At 31.9% G+C, this 11,286-nt stretch overlaps 2 protein-coding genes across 3 annotated transcripts; one reads left to right on the top strand and one right to left on the bottom strand.

Moving 5' to 3' along the window:
• Positions 1 to 279: 279 nt before the first annotated feature.
• LOC108457998 (cytochrome c oxidase subunit 5C) lies at positions 280 to 3,204 on the bottom strand. Its single transcript, XM_017757222.2, has 2 exons — positions 3,132 to 3,204; positions 280 to 748 (listed from the first exon to the last, which is right to left on the bottom strand). The coding sequence occupies exon 2, from the start codon at positions 727 to 729 to the stop codon at positions 538 to 540; it is 192 nt and encodes a 63-aa protein (XP_017612711.1). The 5' UTR covers positions 730 to 748; positions 3,132 to 3,204; the 3' UTR covers positions 280 to 537.
• A 1,520-nt stretch (positions 3,205 to 4,724) lies between these two features.
• LOC108457950 (uncharacterized) lies at positions 4,725 to 8,214 on the top strand. Of its 2 annotated transcripts, XM_053031680.1 has the most exons (3): positions 4,725 to 4,840; positions 4,924 to 5,760; positions 7,569 to 8,214. In XM_053031680.1, exons 2-3 carry the CDS (start codon positions 5,316 to 5,318, stop codon positions 8,108 to 8,110), a joined length of 987 nt encoding a protein of 328 aa, XP_052887640.1. In that variant the 5' UTR covers positions 4,725 to 4,840; positions 4,924 to 5,315; the 3' UTR covers positions 8,111 to 8,214. The 2 variants fall into 2 exon arrangements, with proteins under 2 accessions (XP_052887640.1, XP_017612659.1); XM_017757170.2 differs by having other exon boundaries at positions 4,736 to 5,760.
• The last annotated feature ends 3,072 nt before the right edge of the window (positions 8,215 to 11,286 follow it).

Raw genomic sequence — 11,286 nt, 5'->3', positions numbered from 1 at the left:
AGCACCAAATAAAATCTTAACCCTTTTTATTAAAAATAAATGAACCTTTCCAATTAAAAACATTATTCAATCTTTATTGATATAAATTACATGAGATATATAAAAATAAATATATAAGTTCAAATTTGATCTTCAATTTAGCATAAGTATTATTGTTACGAGTTGCATTTATTATAATTTTATGCCAAAAACAATAATTAAAGAATCTAGAAAATATCTTTCATGTTCAGCCGATTTCCATTATTAAGCCTAAAACGGCGTAACTGTGACAAATAACAATTGAGTAGAAATATAAAGAGCTTTCAAACATCTCCAAATCAAACAACAATGTCAAATGGAAACCAACAAAGGCACTAGATTGAAAAATCGCTTGGATTTGCTATGCAAATATGAAATCAAGATCCCAAAATGATGACATTATTCTTAGAAGCTCCAAATTGTGTTTTGCTCATCTTCTATCTAAGAGCCAAATGAAGAGAATGCATATAACGAAACACAGCTGAAGCTGTCCACACTTTCACAAGACTAAAAGAACATTTATTCTTCTGCAATGACACTGATTTCACCTTTCTCGAGCATGTCGTAGAATGCTCTCACTTTCCTCTGCTCATTCCAGTGATGCATCTTCCAAAGCCCACCAGCACAAAGGCCAAGTGTTATTCCGATAACTATCTCCTTAACAACACTTGGTCCTTTCAAGGTAGCATGAGCAACCCTGGAACCAGCCATTTCGCTTCTATAGTTGAATCTAGTAAAATCCAGAAGCAAGAATTTAGCATTTTATTTTCATTTCTACTTATGCAGGAATACAGGAACACCACGGTTATATATAATTTAACAAGCAAATCAATTGACAAACCAGACATGCAAGCAGCAAAGGCAATGAATGTTCATAAACCTAATAATAACAATATAAAGCAATTCATGAAAATTTATGTACTATAACTAGCAATTTAGCCCATTCCAATCGGCACAGAGAGGAAAGATGTAGGACAAATGCAGAATTGTTCTCAAATATTGCTTCCTTTCAGTTTTCACTCAAAATGGCCATATACATCTTGTTCTGGGATCAATAAAGCTTACATTTGCATGTTATGTTAAAAACAATTTCATGTTGAATTCCATAAGGGAGATGTAACTACTTCCAGTAAAACTTTAGCACTCGTGTTATGCTCTTGGGATTACATCAACTCGTTCATTGTTAATGGTTTCCATGTGAAATATCAATGAAGCCTAACCTTAATACCTTTACTATTTGCCAATGTAACAAATCAACACCTTCATTTAATTCATTTTCTTGGTTCAATTCAATAGCAGTTCTGCATCCATAATTCAATAGCAATTCTACTTTGCAGAATTCATGCTCTCTTATGTCTAAGCACTCGAACAAAAGACACGGTAACTCACGGTTTCTGCTATCTTAGCTTGACCGGAAACAAATTTATAATACTTTCCAATCAATCAAACAACCCAGCCAACCCATTCAACTCATTCATCATTTAAGGCTTAACACATCAAATTCATCAATGGAGCCTCAGCTGAACACTTTTCCCATACCACACCTTCAGTTATTCATTTTCTAGGATAAATTCAAAAGCAATTTTACGTTGCACTCTTCATGCCATCTCTTATGTCTAAGAATTCAAATTATAGAGACAGATTTCCAGTCTCCTAGCTTGTTGAGAAACAAACTTACAATACTACAGATTTCCAGTCTCCTAGTTTGTTGAGAAACAAATTTACAATACTTGGTCCTTTAAAGGTAGCATGAGCAACCCTAGAACCAGCATTTTGCTTCTATACTTGAATCTAGTAAAACCCAAAAGCAAGAACTAAACATTTCATTTTCCAACTCTACTTATGGAGGAATATGGGAAAACCATATTATATATAAATTTAAAAAGCAGATCATTTTACAAACCAGATATGCAAGCAGCAGAGACAACAAACGTTCATAAACCTAATAGTAACAATATAAAGCAATTCATGATAATATGTACTATAACTAGAAATTTAGCCCATTTCAGGAAAGATGTACTGCAAATGCATAATCGTTCTCAAATATTGCCTCCTTTCACTCAAAAAGGCTATATAATCTACACTGCTTATATATCTTTTTGTTCTGGACACAATAAAAGTTGCATTTGCATCTTATGTATGTTAATAACAATTTCATGCGATTTCCATATGAGAGACTTAACTATTTCCAGTAAAACTTTAGCACTTGAGTTATGCTTTTGGGATAATATCAACTCATTCATTCTTAATGGTTTACATGGAAAACACCAAAGGAACCTAACCTTATTACCTTTACTATTCACCAATGTGAGAAATCAACACCTTCATTTGATTCATTTTCTTGGTTCAATTAGCAGTTATACATTCATAATTGAATAGCAATTTTACATTGCAGAATTCATTCTATCTCTTATGTCTAAGCACTCAAATAAAAGACATGGTAACTCAAGGTTTCCGCTGTCTTAGCTTGTCAGGAAACAAAATTATAATACTTTTCAATCAATCAGTAACCAAGCCTAACCCCTTTGACTCATTCATTGTTCAAAGCTTTACGGGTCAAATTTTGACAGAGCCTCGCCTTAATAACTTTCCTATATCACACCTTCAACTATTCATTTTTCTTGGTTCAATTCAAAAGCAGTTTTACGTTGCCTAATTCATGCTATCTCTTATGTCTAAGCAATCAAATTATACACACAGATTTCCAGTCTCATAGCGTGTCAGTAAACAAATTTACAACATTTGTCAATCAATGAAGCAAAACAGCCCCTACAAGCTTAGAAAAAAAAAGCTGCTGTGATTTATTAAAGGATTAAATCGAAAATTACGTTTTCATCTACCACTACAAGTAAAAAAGCATATATTTTCCAACAGTTGTTTCGATTCTCGAATCTAAGTTAAGCGTATGAAAATCTCACATGGAAATCAAAACAATAATGAAAACGTGAAAAGAAAAGTCGATCTTAAACCACTCAAATCAAACTCAAAGATCTTTCGAGAATAATGGCAAACAAACAAATAATCATTTCCATGAATAAGATGTTGAAAATCGCCATTAAACCCGTCAGAAAAAAAAACGGAAGGAAAAATCGAACGAAGAAATTAGGGTTTACCTGAACGAGGCTGCGTCGATGAACTAACGATGGATTTTGATTGTGAGATTCAGCCTTTCCACTGGATGAGCTATATTATTTCCTTCGACGACCTTTATTAGGAAAGGAACAAATTGTCTATTTTACCCTTTTTGAAATAACTAGGTTAGAATTACGAATAAACCCAATATCTTAATGGGTTGATAGATATATCCAACATTTTCCCTTTCTTTTTTGATAAATAATAATAATAAAGCAAAATACTTACATTCAAAATTGACTCTTAAACTATTTTTTATTTAGATACTTAAAAGTTTTTTTAATCAAAATTGATAACTAAACTATCAATTCTATCTCATATTATCTTCAAATACAATATCAATCAATAAAAACATAATATATAACATATTTTTATTATACGTCATAAAATTTTTCTACAAAATGAAATGTAATTTGTAGTTTTATCTTTGCTAGAAATGAATTAAATGGTTTAAGTACCACATTTTATCAATAAAATTTAGGTACCTAAATGAGAAAGGTTGAATAGTTTAAGGTCAATTTTGTAATGACACCAAATAAAAAATAATTAGACTACAAATATAATTTTGGGTGGGGGAGGAATATCCACAATTACAGACTAGAATTTATTTATTCTACAACACTACAGAATTAATTTGTAACTAATAAAACACGTTAAATCTCTTTGGAGGGTTTACATGAGGATCTAGCCTTATTGTACTACTTTTTTCGTTTGGACGAACTTATTGTACCACTTTAGCAATTATAGACAGGCGCAATGTATTTTATTTGCAGAAAAAGATTACTCCTCCTAAATTGACTGTAGAAAGGACAAAAAGTTTCCATCCTGTGTAGGCGTGTAAAACATGTCGAATGCTAACCTGTCATAGGGCAAGTCATCTCATATAGGCATTTCAGTTGTTATTAATAGAAGTGTTTAAATTTTAGTTAAAATTGAATTAATCGATTTAATTTGGTTAATTGATTTAGTTTAGTTGAAAATTAGTTAAAAAATTTTAGAATTTTAATTAACGGTTAATTCAATTTAAATTTGAGTAATTAACCGAATTAATCAAACTTAATAAATAGTATTATATATTAATATATTAGGCTATTACTAATTCGGTTAATTCGATCAAATGAATATTATTAATTTATTTATTTTTATATGTTTTATACTTATTTTAACAAAAAATATATAAAATTCGGTTAATTTAGTTAATCGACCAAATCAATCAAACATTTTACTTTTTTGAGAAAATTTTGATTCGTTAACGATTAAATATCGGTTAATACTAATTCGTTTCGATTAACCGTTTGAACACTTCTAATAACTAGTGATGAAAATAACTTAGGCTTAATTTAGTATTGTTTCTCAAAAATATTTTTAGGCTAAAAAGTATTTTTAAGCAAAGAAGTTAAAATTTTCAACTTTGCAAAATATTTTTTGTTCAAAAACACTTTTAAAATGTCCAAAAGCATATTATTTAACAATAAAACACTTTTAAAATATTTAAAAAGTATATTATTTAACAATAAAAATAATTATTATCTCAAAAGTGCCACTTAGAAATAATACTAGGTTAAACTATTAGATTAGATCCTAATTTAGCGAAGGAGTGGAGATACATGGACATCATCATTTGAGGGAGATTCTCTTGCAGCCACGAACAAGCTCAAAGGGACAAACCAAGTAGAGGCGGAACGAAAGGGTAAGCAGACCCTCTTGGTTAAATAGGATATTATCAATTTTATTTCTTTTTTTTTTCCAAAAATTTTATAATTTTAATTTCAGACTAACTTGGCATCATTGGCCTAAACCACTTGAAGCATGTGGACGGATGTTGAATCGATTAAAGAGTTGTGGCCTAAACTAGAGAAAACTGGATTCCAAATGTAATGGATACTAAACGACTAGTAAAAGAATTTCCTTTTTAAAACAAATGAGTGTATAGAAGAAAATAATAATAGACAGCACTCAGCATCTTTCTTCCCAAACTTCCTTCCTTGCCAAACTTTCTCCAATAAAAAGTTATTTGTTAGACAAACCTAATATTTGATGAGCGAATCCCACCAACAACACCACTCTTTCTCTTTACACCGTAAACAGTTTAAACCTAATTTAAACCTTCTTCTTTCCTCATCTCTTTCCACAACTCCCCTTCCATTTTCTTTCTTCATCTAAGGATGCCGCTAAGGTTTTGCTCTCCTCGATTCCTTGTTTTCGTCTTCCTCATATCGGCAATCCCCATCGCTTACATCATCTCCGAGGAACGTGCCGTTCCTGCCACCCACGTTTTCCACTACCATAGCACCGGCTTTTTCCGGGAGTGCGCCAAGTGGGACGACCAAGGCCGGCGCTTCCTCGTCAGTTTCTTGGAAGGCGGCGTCGGTGAAATCCGGGTTCCCGACGATTACGCACCGGGACCGGGGGATGTCGTGTTGAAAGAGGTCACCGTGGTCAAAGATTTTGACTTGGCCGGAAATTCTTCCCTCGGAATCGCCGTCGACAGGCTCAGAAACCGGCTGCTTGTGGTTGTCGCCGACTTGCTCGGCAACCGATACAGCGGTCTCGCGGCTTATGATTTGTCATCGTGGAAGCGGCTATTTCTAACCCGGCTCAGTGGCCCTAGTAAGTATCACTATATAATAATTTAATTCCTTTTTGTTTTAATCTTAAAATTTTAAATGAATGATTAGAGTACGAATATTCTTATACTGAAAAATTAAATGAATTAATCCAAAGGTTTACATTTTGTTAAAAAGACTAGTTTTTAAATGGTTTAATTATGAAATCCATCCATTTATTTTATGAAAATTGACAAGTTAACCCTCTATTTTAATTTATCCAAATTGGATTATACAAAAATCGAAGAAATAATCTAATTATTGATTTTTCTAAAAGGCGCGTAAAAAATCAGGAGCATCCTGCAATCTTTTATTAGGGTCTATAAAAACATATTAGAGCAATTAACATTAGATATGAAGCTAATAATAGTCGTGATATTTCTAAGTTGCTAATCTTAAGTCTCCTAACTAACTCAAGTTCATCTTTTAAGGTTCATAATTTGGCTTCCATACTAGTGGCGCCTATACGACCCCGTGCTTCCAAATGATTGCTGGATTAATTTCTTAATTTTCATACAAAATAAAAAAAAAATGGAATTCACACATATTTAAATAAATAATAATTAAAAATACTTTTTTTCATTTAATTAGTGGGATTTTAGGGCTTTGATACGAGGGTAGGAAGTGAATAAATGTCGTCGGCGCTGGGTAAGTCTAGATTGTGGAGTGAAGGACAGAAGGTCAGGATAGGGGTTTTCTAACCCATACCCACCCCATAACTCTTATATTAGTCTCCCATACCCACATTTTCATAGCCACTTTTTTCCACTTCCATCCTATGCTTGTATGGATGTTAGAAAACATCTATTTTATAGCTGTCGATTATATTTATATATTCTTTTCATATTTTAATAATCAGATTCTTGATTTAATCAATTCAATTGGCACTCTAATAATAATTAATTAAAATTTTTAATATATATATATATATAAAACTAGTTCAACTATTAGTTTTTTGTTTCGGTTTTATATTTTTATCAGTTTCAAATGGTTTGTTCAAAAGTTAGTATGATTCTTATATTTAGATCAGTATACCTATAATCATCAATTTAATCTATCGGTTTGGTCCAATTTAAGTAATACTGTTTCCAGTTTATTTTAATTTGTTCTATATTTATGTGGATAAAAAATTATGTAAAAAATATATTTTATAAAAAAATTAAAACATGAATTAAATTTAGTTGAAATGAAACGAAAAGTTGAGGATATGAAGAGCTTGTTGTCTTAGATTAAGTCTCGAAATGTATGTTGTTTTAAGATTGATTATGGATTTATTTATTTTATAAGTTTCATAGAAAACTAAAAAAAAAAACACTTTTATAATAATATTTATTATTTTTTAAAATAAATTATTTTTAAATTTTTGTAACTAAAGAGGTGTTAGTTAGCTTTTAACAATAACTCGATTTAATAACCTTATGGATGGATTTTCAATTCAAGAATAGAATATGTTGAAATGACAAGGTTTAAACTTGTTCCATGTAATTCTCAGATCGGAGCTTTATTTATAATATATTTATAAATTATTCAAGAATATAATTCCGGATAATTTTTCGAAATAAAGCGAATTAAGAACATATCTAGGGATTTATAATTTTAATATATACTTCATATTTTAAAATATAGAATTATAAAATGTTATAATAAATAAAATAATAATTAAAAAAAAAGACAGATCACTCCAAGCTTTTATTTTTATTTATTATTGGGTACATAACACAATGCTAAACCATGATCACATTCACTTTATATGTTTAATAAACTGTAAACTCTTTTTTTTCTGACCTTAGTTTCTTGAATCTTGATGCTTAGGCGATGAAAAATCCTTCGCCGATGACGTCGCAATAGATGCCGATGGTAATGCGTATGTCACCGATGCTAAAGCCAGCAAAATCTGGAAAGTCGGTGCCCATGGCGAGTTATTGTCTATCATAAGAAACCCACTCTTTACTCCAAGACAGTGGTACAAAACCTTGGTCGCATTGAACGGAATCGCTTACCACCCCGACGGCTATTTGATCGTGATCCACACTTTCAGTGGTAATTTGTTTAAGATCGATCTGGCCAAGGGACATGAAGTGAAGTTGATCGAGGTTGTTGGAGGCACATTAGTCTTTGGTGACGGTCTAGATCTAATCTCTCCGACAAAGCTCGTCGTAGCCGGGAATCCTTCGGGGAGATTGGTGGAGAGCTCTGACGGATGGGAGACGGCTTCCGTGGTGGCGAAGTTTAAGGGGCCCATCCATCGGTTGTCAACGGCGGCGACGGTGAAGGATGGGAAGGTTTATCTCAACCATTTGGTTGGGATGGGGTACCCCAAGAAAACACATGCCCTTGTTGAGGCAGTTTTCTGAAAGTTGGAAAAAAAAGGGGAATAATGGGATTCGTAAATGAAGTTGCAGTTAAGAGTATGTGGACGTTCTACTGAATGTAAAACTCCGAAACCCTTAGTTCGAAATGCCATGCCTTTGCTTCTCCAAAAAATTTTCTTGGAATTTCAGAATGGGTTAATTTTTAAACATCCTCCAACTAAAACTTAAATTCTAGATTGAAATTTATTTTAAATAAAACATTAAATCTATTTTTGTGAAGATATCTAAATTCATGACTGAATTGCTTTCACAACTCAATTAGGACATTAACTTAATTAGGGAATTTATGAAAATATCTCTCCTTAATTAAATAAGTTGAATTATTCGAGGGTACCAAAATAAAATATACATATTACATGATTTAAACTTATGCTAATTAGATTGGTAAAATCTTAAATTTATCACTCAATCAAAATTTTATCTTAATTTATTTTATTCATTTTATTTTACTATGCACAATGTTTTATCTCCATCAGTTGTATAGATTAATTAATAATGTTGTTAATTGAGTTTGGGTTACGTGTCAACTCAACACTAACTCACAATCGATAATAACACCATAATAAATAATTGTAGTATATTTTGTATTGTTAATCTAATATATTTATGTATTCAAATTTCATTTTACTCACAATTTAATATATTTTTTTAATTTTAATATCGTGCATATTTTATGTGTTATTATGATTAATTAGTTTCAAACCATACGTTTCATTGTTTATTATATATTATTTTTAAACATACATCTATGTTCTAAATTTGTAATTTCCACACACATATGCATTTGAATGTAATAGGATCTCTAGAAATCATTAAATCAGTAAAAAGAACAACCTATTTTAAATAAAACACTAATAACTCTAACTTTTAATCCAATTAATTGAAGTAGACATTAAACATTATAGAAATAGGTGATAAAAAATTAACTAAAAATTATTTAAAATTCAGCTAATTTAGATGTAAATGTCGATTTTTAAAAAAATTAGGCCTCTAGGCATTTTTTTAATTTAGGAAAATAATTTGTTTTTAGGAGAGAGAAAGGAAAGCATGTTCAGCTGGGTGCGCTTTCTACACAGGTGGCAGGAAATCGCGTCCAGTTGCACACGCTTTCCCTTTCTCTCTCTTAGGGTTGAGTTTTTAATTTTTAGGGTTAGGGTTTTAAATATTTTAGGGTTTTAGGTTTTTTAAATTGGTTAAGTTTTTTCGACTAAATCCTCAAAAGTTAATTGGTAGATTTTAGGGGTCAAAGATATGATAATGTGACTATCATCTAAGAAACTCATCCTAGGGAAATCAGGTTTTGGGGTGAGAATGCTTGATACGATCAAGAGTAGAAGTCTCAGTGGAGGTCCCAATCTGTAACAGCCCTAACCCTTATCCGTCACCAGAATAGGGTTATAGAGCATTACCAGACTGTACAAAATAAATATGGACATTTCTCCACCTTTATTATTCATATCAAGAATCAATAATATAATACTTATATTGTCCCTTAGAAGGGCCTTCAAAACCCAAAATACACCTTAGAAATGATTCGGGACTAAACCGGATACTCAGGAAATTTTTCCCAATATTTCAAAAATTTTCTTAGGATATACGCCCGTGTGGCTCATACAGCCAAGAGACATGCCCGTGTCTTGGGCCGTGTGGGCACTCGATGTGAGACACACGGCCGTGTCCCAGCCCGTGCCCTTACCTGTGTAACTCTCTAACTTGGATCACACAGGCAACCACACGCCCGTGTGCTAGGCCGTGTGCTAAAACCTGAGCATTTTGTTTCAAAATTTTAAGGTGCAGGGGACACACGGCCAAACCACCCGCCCGTGCGCATGGTCGTGTATCACACACGACTGAGACACACGCCCGTGTCTTTGACCGTGTAGACGAAAATAGGCCATTTTTCTCACCCAATCTTGGTATCAACCTAGGCACAACCATTTACACATTTACAAAACACAATAAGACCTTCAATTTAAACCAATACCAAGTCGTATAACTAACATATCATTACATATATTCAAATATCCAATCTTACCAAATCAACTATATACACATTTATGCATATTTTACTAAATTTACTAAGTCAAATTATACCTCATTATATCTATCAATTAACCATCAATTAACCATTTTAAATACACCTCATACATGTTTAATTTACTTATATAAGTTGATTGGAAACTTAAACAAAGTATACATTATAATATTACACAAACCAACTTTACTTAAAAATCATACCAATCCCTATACATGCCATATAAACCATAGTATGTATAACAAAATCCACCGTAGCAAGCTGGATAGTGTGGCTCGATGTGCTGATCCGATCCTCTAATTTCACGTTAATCTACAAAAACATTAAACAACATGATTAAGCTTATCGAAGCTTAGTAAGTTCATTAGGTTAAACATTGATCTTACCGAACTCAATATAATAAATTAAATTGCAAATAAATCATACATTCTTCCTGTCAAACACAACATAAATCAATGAACACACTTCCTTCAAATTAATAACAATAAGAATCAATAAATCTTTCAAATTTCAATCACATAAGTCTTTTACCAATTCTTACTAAATCAAAGAATGACTTACGGATATGAGTACAACGTTTTCTTTGTGCCATAGTCCAACTATGGTCTTACATATATGTTGCCATAACCTTGCCATGGTTTTACATTTGTAGTGCCATAACTCAGTTATAGTCTTATTATTAGAATGTCAAAGCCCAGCTATAGTCTTACATATAAACACTGCCATGGTCCAACCATGGTCTTATGTTTATAGTGCCATAACTCAGTTATGGTCTTATCCGTCAATTCATCCTTTACATTAATGCCATAGCCCAATTATGGTCTTACATATAAATATTTCCATGGTCCAACCACGGTCTTATCTGTCAATTCATCCTTTGTCACAAAACGATTGTACTCAATCCCGCGTTTTACTCAATTTAATCATTCAATTGGATTTCACAATTGAACAATAATTTTTATTTTCAACAACAAAAATATGACTAATTACATAATAACATTCATCAATTAGTAAATAAACATTAAAATTTAACCAAACGAACTTACCTACGCTAATTGTGGAATTGGTAGTAGTTAGGGACTATTCTATTAATTTCTTTTTCTCTCGTTAATCTACGGGCTCT

Source organism: Gossypium arboreum, chromosome 8, assembly GCF_025698485.1.
Source record: "Gossypium arboreum isolate Shixiya-1 chromosome 8, ASM2569848v2, whole genome shotgun sequence".
Taxonomy (NCBI): domain Eukaryota; kingdom Viridiplantae; phylum Streptophyta; class Magnoliopsida; order Malvales; family Malvaceae; genus Gossypium; species Gossypium arboreum.
This window is presented reverse-complemented; position numbering and strand designations above follow the sequence as displayed.